At 49.4% G+C, this 24,421-nt stretch overlaps 1 protein-coding gene across 1 annotated transcript in view; it reads left to right on the forward strand.

Annotated features, from left to right (window-relative positions):
- The first annotated feature begins 19,335 nt into the window (after positions 1-19,335).
- LOC147084913 (uncharacterized) overlaps positions 19,336-24,421 on the forward strand; it is a 54,900-nt gene continuing 49,814 nt past the window's right edge. Inside the window, exon 1 of the mRNA XM_085979628.1 lies at positions 19,336-19,724. Coding sequence (XP_085835754.1) covers positions 19,370-19,724 — 355 coding nt within the window. The 5' untranslated portion in view covers positions 19,336-19,369. The remainder of the gene's footprint in view (positions 19,725-24,421) is intronic.

Consider the following 24,421-nt stretch of genomic DNA (forward strand, 5'->3'; position numbering starts at 1 on the left):
CTAGTACTGCACCCCAGTGTTGTGCAGTGACAGACCTGTACCCACCAGCACTGTACCCCAGTGTTATAGACTGACAGACCTGTAACCACCAGTACGGTACCCCAGTGTTCCACAGTGACAGACCTGTACCCACCAGTACTGTACCCCAGTGTTATACAGAGGCAGACCTGTACCCACCAGTACTGTACCCCAGTGTTACACAGTAACAGACCTGTACCCACCAGTACTGTACCCCAGTGTTACACAGTGACAGACCTGTACCCACCAGTACTGTAACCCAGTGTTATACAGTGACAGACCTGTACCCACCAGTACTGTACCGCAGTGATATACAGTGACAGACCTGTACCCACCAGTACTGTGCCCCAGTGTTACAGTGACAGACCTGTACCCACCAGTACTGTACCCCAGTGTTCTACAGTGACAGACCTATACCCACCAGTACTGTTACCCAGTGTTATACGGTGACAGACCTGTACCCACCAGTACTGTTACCCAGTGTTATACAGTGACAGACCTGTACCCACCAGTACTGTATCCCAGTGTTATACAGTGACAGACCTGTACCCACCAGTACTGTACACCAGTGTTATAGTGACAGACCTGTGCCCACCAGTACTGTACCCCAGTGTTATACAGTGACAGACCTGCACCCACTAGTACTGTACTCCAGTGTTATAGTGACAGACCTTTACCTACCAGTACTGTACCCCAGTGATATACAGTGACAGACCTGTACCCACCAGTGCTGTACCCCAGTTTTATACAGTGACAGACCTGGACCCACCAGTACTGTATTCCAGAGGAATACAGTGACAGACTTGTACCCACTAGTACTGTACTCCTGTGTTATAGTGACAGACCTGTACCCACCAGTACTGTACCCCAGTGTTATACAGTGACAGACCTGTCCCCACCAGTACTGTAGCCCAGCGTTATCCAGAGACAGAACTGTACCCACCAGTACTGTACCCCAGTGTTATACAGCGACAGGCCTGTACCCACCAATACTGTACCCCAGTGTTATACAGTGACAGACCTGTACCCACCAGTACTGTACCCCAGCGTTATACAGTGACAGACCTGTACCCACCAGTACTGTACCCCAGAGTTATGCAGTGACAGACCTGTACCCACCAGTACTGTAGCCCAGCGTTATACAGCGACAGGCCTGTACACACCAGTACTGTACCCCAGTGTTATACAGTGACAGACCTGTACCCACTAGTACTGTACCCCAGTGTTATACAGTGACAGACCTGTACCCTCCAGTACTGTACCCCAGAGTTATACAGTGACAGACCTGTACCCACCAGTACTGTACCCCAGTGTTGTAGAATGACAGACCTGTAACCACCAGTACGGTACCCCAGTGTTCCACAGTGACAGACCTGTACCCACCAGTACTGTACCCCAGTGTTATACAGAGGCAGACCTGTACCCACCAGTACTGTACCCCAGTGTTACACAGTAACAGACCTGTACCCACCAGTACTGTACCCCAGTGTTACACAGTGACAGACCTGTACCCACCAGTACTGTAACCCAGTGTTATACAGTGACAGACCTGTACCCACCAGTACTGTACCGCAGTGATATACAGTGACAGACCTGTACCCACCAGTACTGTGCCCCAGTGTTACAGTGACAGACCTGTACCCACCAGTACTGTACCCCAGTGTTCTACAGTGACAGACCTATACCCACCAGTACTGTTACCCAGTGTTATACGGTGACAGACCTGTACCCACCAGTACTGTTACCCAGTGTTATACAGTGACAGACCTGTACCCACCAGTGCTGTACCCCAGTTTTATACAGTGACAGACCTGTACCCACCAGTACTGTATTCCAGTGTTATACAGTGACAGACCTGTACCCACCAGTACTGTACCCCAGTGTTATACAGTGACAGACCTGCACCCACCAATACTGTATCCCAGTGTTATACAGTGACAGACCTGTACCCACCAGTACTGTACACCAGTGTTATAGTGACAGACCTGTGCCCAACTGTACTGTACCCCAGTGTTATACCGTGACAGACCTGTACCCACCAGTACTGTAACCCAGTGTTATACAGTGACAGACCTGTACCCACTAGTACTGTACTCCAGTGTTATAGTGACAGACCTTTACCTACCAGTACTGTACCCCAGTGATATACAGTGACAGACCTGTACCCACCAGTGCTGTACCCCAGTTTTATACAGTGACAGACCTGGACCCACCAGTACTGTATTCCAGAGGAATACAGTGACAGACCTGTACCCACTAGTACTGTACTCCTGTGTTATAGGGACAGACCTGTACCCACCAGTACTGTACCCCAGTGTTATACAGTGACAGACCTGTCCCCACCAGTACTGTAGCCCAGCGTTATCCAGAGACAGAACTGTACCCACCAGTACTGTACCCCAGTGTTATACAGCGACAGGCCTGTACCCACCAATACTGTACCCCAGTGTTATACAGTGACAGACCTGTACCCACCAGTACTGTACCCCAGCGTTATACAGTGACAGACCTGTACCCACCAGTACTGTACCCCAGAGTTATACAGTGACAGACCTGTACCCACCAGTACTGTAGCCCAGCGTTATACAGCGACAGGCCTGTACACACCAGTACTGTACCCCAGTGTTATACAGTGACAGACCTGTACCCACTAGTACTGTACCCCAGTGTTATACAGTGACAGACCTGTACCCACCAGTACTGTACCCCAGAGTTATACAGTGACAGACCTGTACCCACCAGTACTGTACCCCAGTGTTATACAGTGATAGACTTGTACCCACCAGTAATGTACCCCAGTGTTATACAGTGACAGACCTGTACCCACCAGTACTGTACCCCAGTGTTATACAGTGACAGACCTGTACCCACCTGTACTGTAACCCAGTGTTATACAGTGACAGACCTGTACTCACCAGTACTGTTCCCCAGTGTTATACAGCGACAGGCCTGTACCCACCAGTACTGTACCCCAGTGTTATACAGTGACAGACCTGTACCCACCAGTACTGTACCCCAGTGTTATACAGTGACAGACCTGTACCCAATACTGTACCCCAGTGTTATACAGTGACAGACCTGTACCCACCAGTACTGTACCCCAGGGTTATACAGTGACAGACCTGTACCCACCGGTACTGTACCCCAGTGTTATACAGTGACAGACCGGTCCCACCAGTACTGTACCCCAGTGTTATACAGCGACAGACCTGTACCCACCAGGACTGTACCCCAGTGTTATACAGTGACAGACCTGTTCCCACCGGTACTGTACCCCAGTGTTATACAGTGACAGACCTGTACCCACCAGTACTGTACCCCAGTGTTATACAGTAACAGACCTGTACCCACCAGTACTGTACCCCAGTGTTATACAGTGACAGACCTGTACCCACCAGCACTGTTCCCCAGTGTTATACAGTGACAGACCTGTACTCACCAGTACTGTACCCCAGTGTTATACAGTGACAGACTTGTCCCCACCAGTACTGTTCCCCAGTGTTATACAGTGACAGACTTGTACCCACCAGTACTGTACCCCAGTGTTATACAGTGACAGACCTGTACCCACCAGTTCTGTTCCCCAGTGTTATACAGTGACAGACCTGTACTCACCAGTACTGTTCCCCAGTGTTATACAGCGACAGGCCTGTACCCACCAGTACTGTAGCCCAGAGTTATACAGTGACAGACCTGTACCCACCAGTACTGTACCCCAGTGTTATACAGCGACAGGCCTGTACCCACCAGTACTGCACCCCAGTGTTATACAGTGACAGACCTGTACCCACCAGTACTGTACCCCAGTGTTATACAGTGACAGACCTTTACCCACCAGTACTGTACCCCAGTGTTATACAGCGACAGGCCTGTACCCTCCAGTACTGTACCCCAGTGTTATACAGTGACAGACCTGTACCCACCAGTACTGTACCCCAGTGTTATAAATGACAGACCTGTACCCACCAGTACTGTACCCCAGTGTTATACAGTGACAGACCTGTACCCACCTGTACTGTAACCCAGTGTTATACAGTGACAGACCTGTACTCACCAGTACTGTACCCCAGTGTTATACAGCGACAGGCCTGTACCCACCAGTACTGTACCCCAGTGTTATACAGTGACAGACCTGTACCCATCAGTACTGTACCCCAGTGTTATACAGTGACAGACCTGTACCCACCAGTACTGTTCCCCAGTGTTATACAGTGACAGACCTGTACTCACCAGTACTTTTCCCCAGTGTTATACAGTGACAGACTTGCACCCACCAGTACTGTACCCCAGTGTTATACAGCGACAGACCTGTACCCACCAGTACTGTACCCCAGTGTTATACAGTGACAGACCTGTCCCCACCAGTACTGTTCCGCAGTGTTATACAGTGACAGACCTGTTCTCAGCAGTACTGTTCCCCAGTGTTATACAGCGACAGACCTGCACCCACCAGTACTGTAGCCCAGAGTTATACAGTGACAGACCTGTACCCACCAGTACTGTACCCCAGTGTTATACAGCGACAGGCCTGTACCCACCAGTACTGTACCCGTGTTATACAGTGACAGACCTGTACCCACCAGTACTGTACCCCAGTGTTATACAGTGACAGCCCTTTACCCACCAGTACTGTACCCCAGTGTTATACAGCGACAGGCCTGTACCCACCAGTACTGTACCCCAGTGTTATACAGTGACAGACCTGTACCCACCAGTACTGTAACCCAGTGTTATACAGTGACAGACCTGTACTCACCAGGACTGTTCCCCAGTGTTATACAGCGACAGGCCTGTACCCACCAGTACTGTACCCCAGTGTTATACATTGACAGACTTGTACCCACCAGTACTGTTCCCCAGTGTTATACAGTGACAGACCTGTACCCAGCAGTAATGTACCCCAGTGTTATACAGTGACAGACCTGTACCCACCAGTACTGTTCCCCAGTGTTATACAGTGACAGACCTGTACTCACCAGTACTGTTCCCCAGTGTTATACAGCGACAGGCCTGTACCCACCAGTACTGTAGCCCAGAGTTATACAGTGACAGACCTTTACCCACCAGTACTGTACCCCAGTGTTATACAGCGACAGGGCTGTACCACCAGTACTGTACCCCAGTGTTATACAGTGACAGACCTGTACCCACCAGTACTGTACCCCAGGGTTATACAGTGACAGACCTGTACCCACCGGTACTGTACCCCAGTGTTATACAGTGACAGACCGGTCCCACCAGTACTGTACCCCAGTGTTATACAGCGACAGACCTGTACCCACCAGGACTGTACCCCAGTGTTATACAGTGACAGACCTGTTCCCACCGGTACTGTACCCCAGTGTTATACAGTGACAGACCTGTACCCACCAGTACTGTACCCCAGTGTTATACAGTAACAGACCTGTACCCACCAGTACTGTACCCCAGTGTTATACAGTGACAGACCTGTACCCACCAGCACTGTTCCCCAGTGTTATACAGTGACAGACCTGTACTCACCAGTACTGTACCCCAGTGTTATACAGTGACAGACTTGTCCCCACCAGTACTGTTCCCCAGTGTTATACAGTGACAGACTTGTACCCACCAGTACTGTACCCCAGTGTTATACAATGACAGACCTGTACCCACCAGTTCTGTTCCCCAGTGTTATACAGTGACAGACCTGTACTCACCAGTACTGTTCCCCAGTGTTATACAGCGACAGGCCTGTACCCACCAGTACTGTAGCCCAGAGTTATACAGTGACAGACCTGTACCCACCAGTACTGTACCCCAGTGTTATACAGCGACAGGCCTGTACCCACCAGTACTGCACCCCAGTGTTATACAGTGACAGACCTGTACCCACCAGTACTGTACCCCAGTGTTATACAGTGACAGACCTTTACCCACCAGTACTGTACCCCAGTGTTATACAGCGACAGGCCTGTACCCTCCAGTACTGTACCCCAGTGTTATACAGTGACAGACCTGTACCCACCAGTACTGTACCCCAGTGTTATAAATGACAGACCTGTACCCACCAGTACTGTACCCCAGTGTTATACAGTGACAGACCTGTACCCACCTGTACTGTAACCCAGTGTTATACAGTGACAGACCTGTACTCACCAGTACTGTTCCCCAGTGTTATACAGCGACAGGCCTGTACCCACCAGTACTGTACCCCAGTGTTATACAGTGACAGACCTGTACCCGTCAGTACTGTACCCCAGTGTTATACAGTGACAGACCTGTACCCACCAGTACTGTTCCCCAGTGTTATACAGTGACAGACCTGTACTCACCAGTACTTTTCCCCAGTGTTATACAGTGACAGACTTGCACCCACCAGTACTGTACCCCAGTGTTATACAGCGACAGACCTGTACCCACCAGTACTGTACCCCAGTGTTATACAGTGACAGACCTGTCCCCACCAGTACTGTTCCGCAGTGTTATACAGTGACAGACCTGTTCTCAGCAGTACTGTTCCCCAGTGTTATACAGCGACAGGCCTGCACCCACCAGTACTGTAGCCCAGAGTTATACAGTGACAGACCTGTACCCACCAGTACTGTACCCCAGTGTTATACAGCGACAGGCCTGTACCCACCAGTACTGTACCCCAGTGTTATACAGTGACAGACCTGTACCCACCAGTACTGTACCCCAGTGTTATACAGTGACAGCCCTTTACCCACCAGTACTGTACCCCAGTGTTATACAGCGACAGGCCTGTACCCACCAGTACTGTACCCCAGTGTTATACAGTGACAGACCTGTACCCACCAGTACTGTAACCCAGTGTTATACAGTGACAGACCTGTACTCACCAGGACTGTTCCCCAGTGTTATACAGCGACAGGCCTGTACCCACCAGTACTGTACCCCAGTGTTATACATTGACAGACTTGTACCCACCAGTACTGTTCCCCAGTGTTATACAGTGACAGACCTGTACCCAGCAGTACTGTACCCCAGTGTTATACAGTGACAGACCTGTACCCACCAGTACTGTTCCCCAGTGTTATACAGTGACAGACCTGTACTCACCAGTACTGTTCCCCAGTGTTATACAGCGACAGGCCTGTACCCACCAGTACTGTAGCCCAGAGTTATACAGTGACAGACCTTTACCCACCAGTACTGTACCCCAGTGTTATACAGTGACAAACCTGTACCCACCAGTACTGTACCCCAGTGTTTTCCAGTGACAGACCTGTACCCACCAGTACTGTACCCCAGTGTTACAGTGACAGACGTGTACCCACCAGTACTGTACCCCAGTGTTTTCCAGTGACAGACCTGTATCCACCAGTACTGTACCCCAGTGTTATACAGTGACAGACCTGTACCCACCAGTACTGTACCCCAGTGTTATACAGTGACAGACCTGTACCCACCTGTTCTGTAACCCAGTGTTATACAGTGACAGACCTGTAGCCACCAGTACTGTACCCCAGTGTTTTCAAGTGACAGACCTGTACCCACCAGTACTGTACCCCAGTGTTACAGTGACAGACCTGTACCCACTAGTAATGTACCCGTGTTATACAGTGACAGACCTGTAAACACCAGTACTGTACCCAAGTGTTACACAGTGACAGATCTGTACCCACCAGTACTGTGCCCCAGTGTTATACAGTGACAGACCTGTACCCACCAGCACTGTACCCCAGTGTTATACAGTGACAGACCTGTACACACCAGTACTGTGCCCCAGTGTTAGTGTCAGAACTGTACCCACCAGTACTGTAACCCAGTGTTATACAGTGACAGACCTGTACCCACCAGTACTGTACCCCAGTGTTATACAGTGACAGACCTGCACCCACCAGTACTGTACCCCAGTGTTATACAGTGACAGACCTGTACCCACCAGTACTGTACCCCAGTGTTATAGAGTGACAGACCTGTACCCACTGGTACTGTTCCCCAGTGTTAGTGACAAACCGGTCCCCACCAGTACTGTACCCCAGTATTTTACAGTGACAGACCTGTACCCACCAGTACTGTGCCCCAGTGTTATACAATGATAGACCTGTAGCCACCAGTACTGCACCCCAGTATTACACAGTGACAGACCTGTACCCACCAGTGCTGTGCCCAGGTGTTATACAGTGACAGACCTGTACCCACCAGTACTGTACCCCAGTGTTACACAGTGACAGACCTGTACCCACCAGTACTGTACCACAGTGTTACACAGTGACAGACATGTACCCACCAGGGCTTTACCCCAGTGTAATACAGTGACAGATCTGTACCCACCAGTACTGTGCCCCAGTGTTATACATTGAATGACCTGTACGTACCAGTACTGTACCCCAGTGTTAGACAGTGACAGACCTGCACCCACCAGTACTGTACCCCAGAGTTAGATAGTGACAGAATTGTACGCACCAGTACTGTACCCCAGAGTTTTAGAGTGACAGACCTGTACCCACCGGTACTGTTCCCCAGTGTTGTGCAGTGACAGACCTGTACCCACCAGTACTGTACCCCAGTGTTATACAGTGACAGACCTGTACCCACCAGCACTGTACCCCAGTGTTATACAGTGAAAGACCTGTACCGACCAGTACTGTACCCCAGTGTTATACAATGACAGTCTTGTACCCACTAGTACTGCACCCCAGTGTTGTGCAGTGACAGACCTGTACCCACCAGTACTGTACCCCAGTGTTATAGACTGACAGACCTGTAACCACCAGTACGGTACCCCAGTGTTCCACAGTGACAGACCTGTACCCACCAGTACTGTACCCCAGTGTTATACAGAGGCAGACCTGTACCCACCAGTACTGTATCCCAGTGTTACACAGTAACAGACCTGTACCCACCAGTACTGTACCCCGGTGCTACACAGTGACAGACCTGTACCCACCAGTACTGTAACCCAGTGTTATACAGTGACAGACCTGTACCCACCAGTACTGTACCGCAGTGATATACAGTGACAGACCTGTACCCACCAGTACTGTGCCCCAGTGTTACAGTGACAGACCTGTACCCACCAGTACTGTACCCCAGTGTTCTACAGTGACAGACCTATACCCACCAGTACTGTTACCCAGTGTTATACGGTGACAGACCTGTACCCACCAGTACTGTTACCCAGTGTTATACAGTGACAGACCTGTACCCACCAGTGCTGTACCCCAGTTTTATACAGTGACAGACCTGTACCCACCAGTACTGTATTCCAGTGTTATACAGTGACAGACCTGTACCCACCAGTACTGTACCCCAGTGTTATACAGTGACAGACCTGCACCCACCAGTACTGTATCCCAGTGTTATACAGTGACAGACCTGTACCCACCAGTACTGTACACCAGTGTTATAGTGACAGACCTGTGCCCACCAGTACTGTACCCCAGTGTTATACAGTGACAGACCTGTACCCACCAGTACTTTAACCCAGTGTTATACAGTGACAGACCTGTACCCACTAGTACTGTACTCCAGTGTTATAGTGACAGACCTTTACCTACCAGTACTGTACCCCAGTGATATACAGTGACAGACCTGTACCCACCAGTGCTGTACCCCAGTTTTATACAGTGACAGACCTGGACCCACCAGTACTGTATTCCAGAGGAATACAGTGACAGACCTGTACCCACTAGTACTGTACTCCTGTGTTATAGGGACAGACCTGTACCCACCAGTACTGTAGCCCAGTGTTATACAGTGACAGACCTGTCCCCACCAGTACTGTAGCCCAGTGTTATCCAGAGACAGAACTGTACCCACCAGTACTGTACCCCAGTGTTATACAGCGACAGGCCTGTACCCACCAATACTGTACCCCAGTGTTATACAGTGACAGACCTGTACCCACCAGTACTGTACCCCAGCGTTATACAGTGACAGACCTGTACCCACCAGTACTGTACCCTAGAGTTATACAGTGACAGACCTGTACCCACCAGTACTGTAGCCCAGCATTATACAGCGACAGGCCTGTACACACCAGTACTGTACCCCAGTGTTATACAGTGACAGACCTGTACCCACTAGTACTGTACCCCAGTGTTATACAGTGACAGACCTGTACCCACCAGTACTGTACCCCAGAGTTATACAGTGACAGACCTGTACCCACCAGTACTGTACCCCAGTGTTATACAGTGACAGACCTGTACCCACCAGTACTGTACCCCAGTGTTATACAGTGACAGACCTGTACCCACCTGTACTGTAACCCAGTGTTATACAGTGACAGACCTGTACTCACCAGTACTGTTCCCCAGTGTTATACAGCGACAGGCCTGTACCCACCAGTACTGTACCCCAGTGTTATACAGTGACAGACCTGTACCCACCAGTATTGTACCCCAGTGTTATACAGTGACAGACCTGTACCCAATACTGTACCCCAGTGTTATACAGTGACAGACCTGTACCCACCAGTACTGTACCCCAGGGTTATACAGTGACAGACCTGTACCCACCGGTACTGTACCCCAGTGTTATACAGCGACAGACCTGTTCCCACCGGTACTGTACCCCAGTGTTATACAGTGACAGACCTGTACCCACCAGTACTGTACCCCAGTGTTATACAGTAACAGACCTGTACCCACCAGTACTGTACCCCAGTGTTATACAGTGACAGACCTGTACCCACCAGCACTGTTCCCCAGTGTTATACAGTGACAGACCTGTACTCACCAGTACTGTACCCCAGTGTTATACAGTGACAGACTTGTCCCCACCAGTACTGTTCCCCAGTGTTATACAGTGACAGACTTGTACCCACCAGTACTGTTCCCCAGTGTTATACAGTGACAGACCTGTACCCACCAGTTCTGTTCCCCAGTGTTATACAGTGACAGACCTGTACTCACCAGTACTGTTCCCCAGTGTTATACAGCGACAGGCCTGTACCCACCAGTACTGTAGCCCAGAGTTATACAGTGACAGACCTGTACCCACCAGTACTGTACCCCAGTGTTATACAGCGACAGGCCTGTACCCACCAGTACTGTACCACAGTGTTATACAGTGACAGACCTGTACCCACCAGTACTGTACCCCAGTGTTATAAATGACAGACCTGTACCCACCAGTACTGTACCCCAGTGTTATACAGTGACAGTCCTGTACCCACCTGTACTGTAACCCAGTGTTATACAGTGACAGACCTGTACTCACCAGTACTGTTCCCCAGTGTTATACAGCGACAGGCCTGTACCCACCAGTACTGTACCCCAGTGTTATATAGTGACAGACCTGTACCCACCTGTACTGTACCCCAGTTTTATACAGTGACAGACCTGTACCCACCAGTACTGTTCCCCAGTGTTATACAGTGACAGACCTGTACTCACCAGTACTGTTCCCCAGTGTTATACAGCGACAGACCTGTACCCACCAGTACTGTAGCCCAGAGTTATACAGTGACAGACCTGTACCCACCAGTACTGTCCCCCAGTGTTATACAGCGACAGGCCTGAACCCACCAGTACTGTACCCCTGTGTTTACAGTGACAGACCTGTACCCACCAGTACTGTACCCCAGTGTTATACAGTGACAGAGCTGTACCCACCAGTTCTGTACCCCAGTGTTATACAGTGACAGACCTGTACCCACCAGTACTGTACCCGTGTTTTCCAGTGACAGACCTGTACCCACCAGTACTGTACCCCAGTTTTACAGTGACAGACCTGTACCCACCAGTACTGTACCCCAGTGTTTTCCAGTGACAGACCTGTATCCACCAGTACTGTACCCCAGTGTTATACAGTGACAGACCTGTACCCACCAGTACTGTACTCCAGTGTTATACAGTGACAGACCTGTACCCACCTGTACTGTAACCCAGTGTTATACAGTGACAGACATGTAGCCACCAGTACTGTACCGCAGTGTTTTCCAGTGACAGGCCTGTACCCACCAGTACTGTACCCCAGTGTTACAGTGACAGACCTGTACCCACTAGTACTGTACCCGTTATACAGTGACAGACCTGTACCCACCAGTACTGTACCCGTGTTATACAGTGACAGACCTGTAACCACCTGTACTGTAACCCAGTGTTTTGCAGTGACAGACCTGTACCCACCAGTACTGTTCCCTAGTGCTATACAGTGACAGACCTGTACTCACCAGTACTGTTCCCCAGTGTTATACAGCGACAGGCCTGCACCCACCAGCACTGTAGCCCAGAGTTATACAGTGACAGACCTTTACCCACCAGTACTGTACCCCAGTGTTATACAGCGACAGGCCTGTACCCACCAGTACTGTACCCCAGTGTTATACAGTGACAGACCTGTACCCACCAGTACTGTACCCCAGTGTTATACAGTGACAGACCTGTACCCACCAGTACTGTACTCCAGTGTTATACAGTGACAGACCTGTACCCACCAGTACTGTACCCCAGTGTTTTCCAGTGACAGACCTGTACCCACCAGTACTGTACCCCAGTGTTACAGTGACAGACCTGTACCCACCAGTACTGTACCCCAGTGTTTTCCAGTGACAGAACTGTATCCACCAGTACTGTACCCCAGTGTTATACAGTGACAGACCTGTACCCACCAGTACTGTACCCCAGTGTTTTCCAGTGACAGACCTGTACCCACCAGTACTGTACCCCAGTGTTACAGTGACAGACCTGTACCCACTAGTACTGTACCCGTGTTGTACAGTGACAGACCTGTAACCACCAGTACTGTACCCAAGTGTTACACAGTGACAGATCTGCACCCACCAGTACTGTGCCCCAGTGTTATACAGTGACAGACCTGTACCCACCAGCACTGTACCCCAGTGTTATACAGTGACAGACCTGTACACACCAGTACTGTGCCCCAGTGTTAGTGTCAGACCTGTACCCACCAGTACTGTAACCCAGTGTTATACAGTGTCAGACCTGTACCCACCAGTACTGTACCCCAGTGTTATACAGTGACAGACCTGCACCCACCAGTACTGTACCCCAGTGTTATACAGTGACAGACCTGTACCCACCAGTACTGTACCCCAGTGTTATAGAGTGACAGACCTGTACCCACCGGTACTGTTACCCAGTGTTAGTGACAAACCGGTCCCCACCAGTACTGTGCACCAGTATTTTACAGTGACAGACCTGTACCCACCAGTGCTGTGCCCCAGTGTTATACAGTGACAGACCTGTACCCACCAGTACTGCACCCCAGTGTTATACAGTGACAGACCTGGACCCACCAGAACTGTACCCCAGTATTTTACAGTGACAGACCTGTACCCGCCAGTAGTGTGCCCCAGTGTTACACAGTGACAGACCTGTACCCACCAGTGCTGTACCCCAGTGTTACACAGTGACAGACCTGTACCCACCAGTACTGTACCACAGTGTTACACAGTGACAGACATGTACCCACCAGTGCTTTACCCCAGTGTAATACAGTGACAGATCTGTACCCACCGATACTGTACCCCAGTGTTACACAGGGACAGACCTGTACCCACCAGTACTGTACCCCAGTGTTATACAGTGACAGACCTGTACCCACCAGTACTGTACCCCAGTGTTATACAGTGACAGACATGTACACACCAGTACTGTGCCCCAGTGTTAGTGTCAGACCTGCACCCACCAGTACTGTACCCCAGAGTTATACAGTGACAGACCTGTACGCACCAGTACTGTACCCCAGTGTTATACAGTGACAGACCTGTACCCACCAGCACTGTACCCCAGTGTTATACAGTGACAGACCTGTACCCACCAGCACTGTACCCCAGTGTTATACAGTGACAGACCTGTACCGACCAGTACTGTACCCCAGTGTTATACAGTGACAGACCTGTGCCCACCAGTAATGTACCCCAGTGTTATAGAGTGACAGACCTGTATCCACCAGTCCTGTACCCCAGTGTTATAGAGTGACAGACCTGTAACCACCAGTACGGTACCCCAGTGTTACACAGTGACAGACCTGTACCCACCAGTACTGTACCCCAGTGTTATACAGAGGCAGACCTGTACCCACCAGTACTGTACCCCAGTGTTATACAGTGATAGACCTGTACCCACCAGTACTGTACCCCAGTGTTACACAGTAACAGACCTGTACCCACCAGTACTGTACCCCAGTGTTACACAGTGACAGACCAGTACCCACCAGTACTGTAACCCAGTGTTATAAAGTGACAGACCTGTACCCACCAGTACAGTACCGCAGTGATATACAGTGACAGACCTGTACCCACCAGTACTGTGCCCCAGTGTTACAGTGACAGACCTTTACCCACCAGTACTGTACCCCAGTGTTCTACAGTGACAGACCTATACCCACCAGTACTGTTACCCAGTGTTATACGGTGACAGACCTGTACCCACCAGTACTGTTACCCAGTGTTATACAGTGACAGACCTGTACCCACCAGTGCTGTACCCCAGTTTTATACAGTGACAGACCTGTACCCACCAGTACTGTATTCCAGTGTTATACAGTGACAGACCTGTACCCACCAGTACTGTACCCAAGTGTTATACAGTGACAGACCTGCACCCACCAGTACTGTATCCCAGTGTTATACAGTGACAGACCTGTACCCACCAGTACTGTACACCAGTGTTATAGTGACAGACCTGTGCCCACCAGTACTGTACCCCAGTGTTATACAGTGACAGACCTGTACCCTCCAGTACTGTACCCCAGTGTTATACAGTGACAGACCTGTACCCACCAGTACTGTAACCCAGTGTTATACAGTGACAGACCTGTACCCACTAGTACTGTACTCCAGTGTTATAGTGACAGACCTTTACCCACCAGTACTGTACCCCAGTGTTATACAGTGACAGACCTACCCCACCAGTACTGTAGCCCAGCGTTATACAGAGACAGAACTGTACCCACCAGTACTGTACCCCAGTGTTATACAGCGACAGGCCTGTACCCACCAATACTGTACCCCAGTGTTATACAGTGACAGACCTGTACCCACCAGTACTGTACCCCAGCGTTATACAGTGACAGACCTGTACCCACCAGTACTGTACCCCAGAGTTATACAGTGACAGACCTGTACCCACCAGTACTGCAGCCCAGCGTTTTACAGAGACAGACCTGTACCCACCAGTACTGTACCCCAGTGTTATACAGCGACAGGCCTGTACACACCAGTACTGTACCCCAGTGTTATGCAGTGACAGACCTGTACCCACCAGTACTGTACCCCAGTGTTATACAGTGACAGACCTGTACCCACCAGTACTGTACCCCAGTGTTTTCCAGTGACAGACCTGTACCCACCAGTACTGTACCCCAGTGTTACAGTGACAGACCTGTACCCACCAGTACTGTACCCCAGTGTTTTCCAGTGACAGACCTGTATCCACCAGTACTGTACCCCAGTGTTATACAGTGACAGACCTGTACCCACCTGTACTGTAACCCAGTGTTATACAGTGACAGACCTGTACCCCCCTGTACTGTAACCCAGTGTTATACAGTGACAGACCTGTAGCCACCAGTACTGTACCCCAGTGTTTTCCAGTGACAGACCTGTACCCACCAGTACTGTACCCCAGTGTTTTACAGTGACAGACCTGTAGCCACCAGTACTGTACCCCAGTGTTTTCCAGTGACAGACCTGTACCCACCAGTACTGTACCCCTGTTTTACAGTGACAGACCTGTACCCACTAGTACTGTACCCGTGTTATCCAGTGACAGACCTGTACCCACCAGTACTGTACCCATGTTATACAGTGACAGACCTGTAACCACCTGTACTGTAACCCAGTGTTATACAGTGACAGACCTGTACCCACTGTTGTGTATGTAACCTGTTCCACCTTAAGAGAGCTTAAGCCTGTTCCACCTTAAGAGATGTACTACTTTCTCAGGCTGCTGTAGACGTAATACAGGGGGTGAACACACCGGTATATAAGCACTGTGCAGTAATCTTGTATTCAGTATAGTCCCTACCTCCAACCAGTAAAGACCTGTTTTATTGTTACTGATTAAGTCTGAGTATTAATTACTTGAACAACTCACAGATTTAACATTGGCGACGAGTCTGATTCGGACCCTGCGGCAGTCACTCCACGGCAGCTTCGTCCACAGCCAGGACGTTTCAGAGAGGTTTCAACCCTCTCCACCCCATTGGAAGACATCCTGACCTCGGAGCCTCCATCGGCGACCGTCAGCTTCTTCTCCAGCTTGGTGGTGGGTAAGCCGTTGTCTGAGCCGGGCAGCGACGCGACAGGCAGTCGACCGCGTTGGCCGCACGAACGGGGCTGTGGGAGCTGGAGGAATAGGGCGCGAGAGCCGCTTCGAGCGGGAGGCATTTCAACAGAGCGATCGCATCTCCTGATAAGAGCCGAGAGCCGCTTCGCGATCCAGCGATCGCATCCGCTGATAAGGGCCGCACTCGGGCGATCGCGGCGAAGATAAGGGCCGCACTCGGGGGCTGAAGGGAGACGGCGTCGGGGGACGGGTGAAGACCGCCAAGCGCGGGAAAACCGCCATTTTGTGGGCGGAGGACGACGGCAAGAGCGGGAAGCCGCCATCTTGGATAGCAGTAAAAAAAAAAAAAATCTGAGAAATTGCAAATCTGATAAAGTACTACAATGCCTAAACACGGGAATATTAGCAACTTTGATAGTGACATCGAAGATTGGGCCATATATGTTGAACGAGTTAAAAATTATTGTAAGGCCAATAAAATTCATGAGGCTGATAAAGCACTAACATTATTAAATTTAATGGCTGCGAAGACATACGGGCAATTGAAACACCTGTTATCACCAGATGAACCGGCGGATAAGACGTTCGATGAGATTGTTACTGTCCTGAAAGATCATCTAAACCCCACGCCGCTGATGCTAGCGGAACAATTTAAATTTTACAACAGAAGGCAGCTACAGCATGAAAGCAATGCTGAATATTTGCTGGAATTGCATAAATTAGCGAAATATTGTCAGTTTGGAACGGGACTGACAGATGCACTACGAGACAAATTTGTGTGTGGTTTATTTAAACAAGATACACAAAAGTGACTGCTCGAGGAGAATGAGCTGACGCTTGAGAAGGCGGTCACTATGGCAGCAGCACACAAAGCCGCAGCGAGAGGCACGGCAGTAATGCAGCTACGGTCACCGGAGCTCAGTGCACACAAATTGGGTGTGAGTTCTGGCAAATGTTATCGTTGTGGAAAGACAACGCATGATCAGAACCAGTGTTGGTTTAAAAACCAAGAATGTAGAACTTGTGGTAGGCTTGGACATATAGCTAGAGTATGCAGGTCAGCGAAGAAGACCAGCAACAAGAAGTCACCGCAAGGGAAATACGCAAAGGTACACAAGGTGGCCGAACAGGAGTCCGATTCAGATGCAAGCAGTATTGAACTGGCTAGCTTAAGGGTACTCAACGTTGGTAAGGGTGCAGACCTCCAGACAATTTGGGTTACTCTTCAGATAGAAGGAGTCCAAGTAAAAATGGAATTGGACACTGGATCGGCATTGTCGGTCATGAATAAGAAAGATTACAGAAGGTTATTCCAACATATTCCCCTACAGGATACGGAGATTATATTGACAACCTACACGGGGCAGAGAGTGTACCCCATCGGGACAATAAAGGTTGCAGTGGCCAACAAGGGCGAAGGAAGTCAAATAATGGACTTATATGTGCTACCGGAGGGAGGTCCACCACTACTAGGCCGGGAGTGGTTTAGAAACATAAATATGGACTGGCATTCGCTAAAAGCCATAAAGAGTGAGAACTCGGTGCAGATAATCAGCCCAGACTCTAGAACTGATGATGGTAAGACCAACCCATGTGCAAAAGACAACGTTTCAGCAAAGAATTCCACTGAGCAACAACAACATAGTTTAACAGAGAATTCTGAGTCTGTCAAGTCTACTGATATGCACATTTTTGAGGGACACTGGGCTCGAACTCAACTCCATTTCAAACTACAACAGCAATTAGAACAAATGATTCGCCGTTTTGAGCAAGAGATGAATGAAATAAAAAAGTTCTTTGTTACAGAGTGGGAGAATCTGGAAAGTCAACAGAAGCAACTGATGGAGAAAATGGAGCAGGAGCACACCAACCATCTGCGCGAGGAGGCCGAACGAATCAAAGCTGATTCAGGTTCTGAAGGTGCGTGCCATAATCTGGTGTCAGAAGAGTTAACGGTCAGCCAACTCCTTCATATGCTGAGGGACAAGACTCTGAAATGGGAAAAACTTGAACACGAGCTGCGATCTTCAAAGGAAAAGGGTTCGGAGCTCTCAAAAGTCATTGAGATGGCTGATGTGACGACACAGACTGAAACGACTGCAACAGAGCAGCCATTGGATGCCAAAAGTACGCTGACTCACGTCAATGTAGAACAACAGACCGCTGAAACAGATGCTCCGGTAGAGGGATTGCATAGTCCGATCAATCAATCTCCAAAGGAAGTTGAAGTATTAAAATCACAAATGAGGTCAATAGTAAACGACTTGCTGAAAGCCCAGAAAAAGCTGGATGCAGAGGTACACATGAAGAAGTCTCTTCAGGAAAGATGTCTGGATTTGGAACAAGAGCTGGCTAACGTCCAGCTGGGTATGGAGGAAATAGACGACCCTCTCGCTGACCTGTCGGACGACTCCGAATATTACTATGTCCTGTCCTGCCCAACTTGTAACTTCGACTCCCACCATACAGAAATCATGGAGGAGCACCGAAAGTCTACGGAACATCGGGAGAAGGTGGCTCTACTACGAAAAAAGGAGGAAGAGAAGGAGGAACTGCGCATGCAGCTGGCAGCTGTGGCAGCTGACAATGGAGCCCAGAGAGTCTCCAAGAAGCAGAAAAGGAAAAGTAAAAACAGAAGATGACCCATCTGAACCATTATCACCTCTACCAGATCACACACGTGGTCATTCCGAACGGAGCCAAATCAGTTCTGAAGTTCAAGCTGTTAAATCCATGAAAGGACTATTGAATGAGTAACGTGAACCGACTACACCACAGAGATTGAATCTGTGAACTGTTTTCCGCAGAGACTGAATCTGTGATATGTTACGTTAAACATGAAGTTATATATGTATATATGTTATGATGTTATGTTAAATGGGGGGGTGACTATAAAGCTAAGAAGGGAGGAGTGTTGTGTATGTAACCTGTTCCACCTTAAGAGAGCTTAAGCCTGTTCCACCTTAAGAGATGTACTACTTTCTCAGGCTGCTGTAGACGTAATACCGGGGGTGAACACACCGGTATATAAGCACTGTGCAGTAATCTTGTATTCAGTATAGTCCCTACCTCCAACCAGTAAAGACCTGTTTTATTGTTACTGATTAAGTCTGAGTATTAATTACTTGAACAACTCACAGATTTAACACCCACCAGTACTGTAGATGCCTCACCATGTCGCCTCTCTGTTCTACCCCGAAACAGCGAACATGCAGCTGCGTCTGGTGAACGGCACCAACCCGTGCGCCGGCCGGGTGGAGATCTCCTTCGGGGACAGCTGGGGCACTGTCTGCGACGACCAGTGGGGGCTGCCGGATGCCAAGGTCATTTGCGGCGCCTTGGGCTGCGGGAGCGCCCTCTCCGCACCGACGCACGCCAACTTCGGGAGGGGCACGGGCCCCATCTGGCTGGACGACGTGGCCTGCCGCGGCGATGAGGCGCTGCTGTGGCACTGCTCGTCCCGGTTCTGGGGCCAGCACAACTGCCACCACGGCGAGGACGCCAGCGTCATCTGTTCCGGTAAGGGGTACGCAATTCCCAAATGTTGCCTTCATAATGGACAGTTTTGCCACATAGGGCCTCAGCTACAGAGCGACCTGGGCATTCACAGACACACATCTCTAAAGGGGGAGGTGAAACAAATTGATGAGGCTGTTAGAAGGTTGCAGGATGTCTGGTTTGATAAATTCAGACCGAGACCACAAGGGGGCAGCAAACTGATGCTCAAATTTGCTGCATCACATTCTGGAGATTGACCAGAATGCTACCAGGGATGAGGGACTTCAGTGATGTGGAGAGACTGGAGAAGCTGGGATTGTTCTCCTTAGAGCAGAGAAGGTTAAGGGGAGATTGACCAGAATGGGACCAGGGATGAGGGACTTCAGTGTTGTGGAGAGACTGGAGAAGCTGGGGTTGTTCTCCTTAGAGCAGCGATGGTTAAGGGGGAGATTGACCAGAATGGTCCCATGGATGAGGGACTTCAGTGATGTGGAGAGATTGGAGAAGCTGGGATTGTTCTCCTTAGAGCAGAGAAGGTTAAGGGGAGATTGACCAGAATGGTACCAGGGATGAGGGACTTCAGTGCTGTGGAGAGTGTGGAGTTGCTGGGATTGTTCTTCTTAGATCAGAGAAGGTTAAGCGGGAGATTGACCAGAATGGGACCAGGGATGAGGGACTTCAGTGATGTGGAGAGACTGGAGAAGCTGGGGTTGTTCTCCTTAGAGCAGAGATGGTTAAGGGGGAGATTGACCAGAATGGTACCACGGATGAGGGACTTCAGTGATGTGGAGAGATTGGAGAAGCTGGGATTGTTCTCCTTAGAGCAGAGAAGGTTAAGGGGAGATTGACCAGAATGGTACCAGGGATGAGGGACTTCAGTGCTTTGGAGAGAGTGGAGTTGCTGGGATTGTTATCCTTAGATCAGAGAAGGTTAAGGGGAGATTGACCAGAATGGGACCAGGGATGAGGGACTTCAGTGATGTGGAGAGACTGGAGAAGCTGTGGTTTTTCTCCTTAGAGCAGAGAGGGTTAAGGGGAGATTGACCAGAATGTTACCAGGGATGAGAGACTTCAGTGATGTGGAGAGACTGGAGAAGCTGGCGTTCTTCTCCTTCGAGCAGAGAAGGTTAAGGGGAGATTGACCAAAATGGGACCCGGGATGAGGGACTTCAGTGATGTGGAGAGACTGGAGAAGCTGGAATTGTTCTCCTTGTAGCAGAGAAGGTTAAGGGGGAGATTGACCAGAATGGTACCAGGGATGCGGGACTTCAGAGATGTGGAGAGACTGGAGAAGCTGGGATTGTTCTCCTTAGAGCAGAGAAGGTTAAGGGGAGATTGACCAGAATGGTACCAAGGAGGAGGGACTTCTGTTCTGTGTAGAGACTGGAGAAGCTGGGGTTGTTCTCCTTAGAGCAGAGAAGTTTAAGGGGGAGATTGACCGGAATGGTTTCAGGAATGAGGGACTTCAGAGATGTGGAGAGACTGGAGAAGCTGGGATTGTTCTCCTTAGAGCAGAGAAGGTTAAGGGGAGATTGACCAGAATAGTACCAGGGATGAGGGACTTCAGTGATGTGGAGAGACTGGGGAAGCTGGGATTCTTCTCCTTGGAGCAGAGAGTGTTAAGATGAGATTGACCAGAAGGGTACCAGGGATGAGGGACTTCAGTGATGTGGAGAGACTGGAGAAGCTGTGGTTGGTCTCCTTAGATCAGAGAACGTTAAGGGGAGATTGACCAGAATGTGACCAGGGATGAGGGACTTCAGTGATGTGGAGAGACTGGAGAAGCTGGGATTGTTCTCCTTAGAGCAGAGAAGGTTAAGGGGGAGCTTGACCAGAATGGTACCAGGGATGAGGGACAACAGAGATGTGGAGAGACTGGAGAAGCTGGGATTGTTCTCCTTAGAGCAGAGAAGGTTAAGGGGAGATTGACCAGAATGGTACCAAGGAGGAGGGACTTCAGTTCTGTGTAGAGACTGGAGAAGCTGGGGTTGTTCTCCTTAGAGCAGAGAAGGTTAAGGGGGAGATTGACCAGAATGGTATCAGGAATGAGGGACTTCAGAGATGTGGAGAGACTGGAGAAGCTGAGTTTGTTCTCCTTAGAGCAGAGAAAGTTAAGGGGAGATTGACCAGAATGGTACCAGGGATGAGGGACTTCAGAGATGTGGAGAGACTGGAGAAGCTGGGATTGTTCTCCTTAGAGCAGAGAAAGTTAAGGGGAGATTGACCAGAATGGTACCAGGGATGAGGGACTTCAGAGATGTGGAGAGACTGGAGAAGCTGGGGTTTTTCTCCTTGGAGCAGAGACGGTTAAGCGGAGATTGACCGGAATGGGACCAGGGATGAGGGACTTCAGTGATGTGGAGAGACTGGGGAAGCTGGGATTGTTCTCCTTGGAGCAGAGAGTGTTAAGGTGAGATTGACCAGAAGGGTACCAGGGATGAGGGACTTCAGTGATGTGGAGCGACTGGAGAAGCTGGGATTGGTCTCCTTAGAGCAGAGAAGGTTAAGGTGAGATTGACCAGAAGGGTACCATGGATGAGGGACTTCAGTGATGTGGAGCGACTGGAGAAGCTGGGATTGGTCTCCTTGGAGCAGAGAAAGTTAAAGGAGATTTTATAGAGGTGTTCAAAATTATAAAGGATAGAATAAATAAGGAGAAAGTGTTTCCAGGGGCAGTTTGGTTACTAACTAGAGGGCATGGAACCAGAGAGGATAGACTAAGAAAGACTTGCATTTATATAGCGCCTTTCATGTCCACAAGATGTCCCAAAGCTCTTTACAGCCAATGATGTACTTTTTGAAGTGTAGTCACTGTTGTAATGTTGGAAAGACGGCAGCCAATTTGCGCACAGCAGGCTCCCAGTAAGAGCAATGTGATAATGACCAGATCATCTGTTTTTTAGTTATGTTGATAGAGGGATAAACACTGGGAGAACTCCCCCCCCCCCGCTGTTCTTTGAAGTACTGCCGCGGGATCTTTTACATCCACCCAAGAGAGCAGACGGGATCTCGGCTTAAAGTCTTACCAGAAAGACGTCACCTCCAACAGTGTGGCGCTCCCTCAGTGCTGCACTGGGAGTTTCAGCCAAGATTTTTGTGCCCTGGAGTGGAACTTGAACCCACAACCATTCTGACTCAGAGATGAGCGTGCTACTACATGTTGGCCTTTGTAGCGAGAGGGTTCGAGTACAGGAACAAGGATGTCTTGCTGCAGTTGTACAGGGCCTTGGTGAGACCACACCTTGAGTATTGTGTACAGTTTTGGTCGCCTTATCTGAGGAAGGATGTTCTTGCCATGGAGGGAGTGCAGCGAAGATTCACCAGACTGATACCTGGGATGGCGGGAATGACGTATAAGGAGAGATTGGGTCGATTGGGCTTATACTGTAGGGGGGCATCTTTTACCTGGTTTACGGTAATTTACCTTCCTTTACCTGGTTTACGGTAATTTACCTGGTCAAGCAGCTTTTTTTCCCACTGCACTGTGACCAATATCAAACAGCAGTTTCGAATCCCCAAACCCACCCTTCCAGTTCTGACTGGAGGAACTTATAATTAATGATATATTAAAACGGACAAAATGGTCTGGATGTGAGAAAATCGAACTTTATTAACTAAATAAACTACACCACACGATCAAAGCAATAAAGAAACTACACCACACGATCAATGTAAAATTGCTTAACAGGGGAAGGCAGACGGCAAAAATGAGGGATAAATGGCTACAATGTAAGTCTTACAATCTTAGCAATTTCCCTTAAATTACCACCCCTCTAACTCCTTACTAAATTGCCTTGATGAGGAGTCAGAAACCTGCTCACCTGTGGTCCAAAGAGAGAGAAGAGCTCACCTGCAGTCCAAGGAAATAAGAGAGAGAGCTTCTGAGAAGCTATCTTTATATCCTGTGAGCTCCCGCTGTTTTGGCACTGAAAGGGTCTGTGTGCAAATTCGCGCCGAAAAGTTCGAATACACAAGAGAAAGGCCATGATTGGCTGATTCAAACGGACTGTTTCCCAGTGGCCAAACTGCTCCCATTGTCTGGAATGGGTTTCGAATAAAGCTTGGAGTGGTTTGAATGTGTCTACATTCTGGGGCCGAAATGTTCCCTCCCAAATCCAAGTTCATCTGGGCTAAAACAAAAGGATCCAACTGCCCTATTGTCTGGGTGATTCAAACCCATTAAGTTTAAACTGTTCCCTTCCTCAGTTTGAGCTGAGCCTTCGAACCATCTTCATTCACCCTGATGGGTTTTGAATGGGGTTGGATTACTATGTAAACAGAAACCCCTTTGTCCTGCGGTCACTGAAACTGCAGTTTCAAGTGGTTTAATCTCTAATGTCAACATCCTGCAGCAGTTTCTGTAAACAAACATTGCCTCTGTCGGGAAGGGAAACTCCCTTTTTTTTGATTGACAGAATCTGACTGCCACTGCTTGATCCTCCCAGTTTTCACAGACCAACACGAGTTGTTTTCCAAGCCCCTTTGTCCTTGGCCATACTTTTCTGATGGTCATTTTTGTCCCTTTGCAATTTACACAGTTCAAAACTCAAGAGTACATTTTTAAAAATAAAATGTGCTGTCTTAAAGTGTGCAAATTTTTCCACGAAGTTCCTCGATTCTGGTGTTGTCCACGTGCTGCCCAACTCAACGCAGCCCCCCTGCGATTCTGGGTATGTTTAAAACATTGTCCAACCCAGAGGCAATTTCCACGATGTAGA

This window comes from Somniosus microcephalus, unplaced genomic scaffold, assembly GCF_052327205.1.
Source record: "Somniosus microcephalus isolate GS21.2 unplaced genomic scaffold, FLI_Smic_1.0 unresolved_chr9, whole genome shotgun sequence".
NCBI lineage: Eukaryota > Metazoa > Chordata > Chondrichthyes > Squaliformes > Somniosidae > Somniosus > Somniosus microcephalus.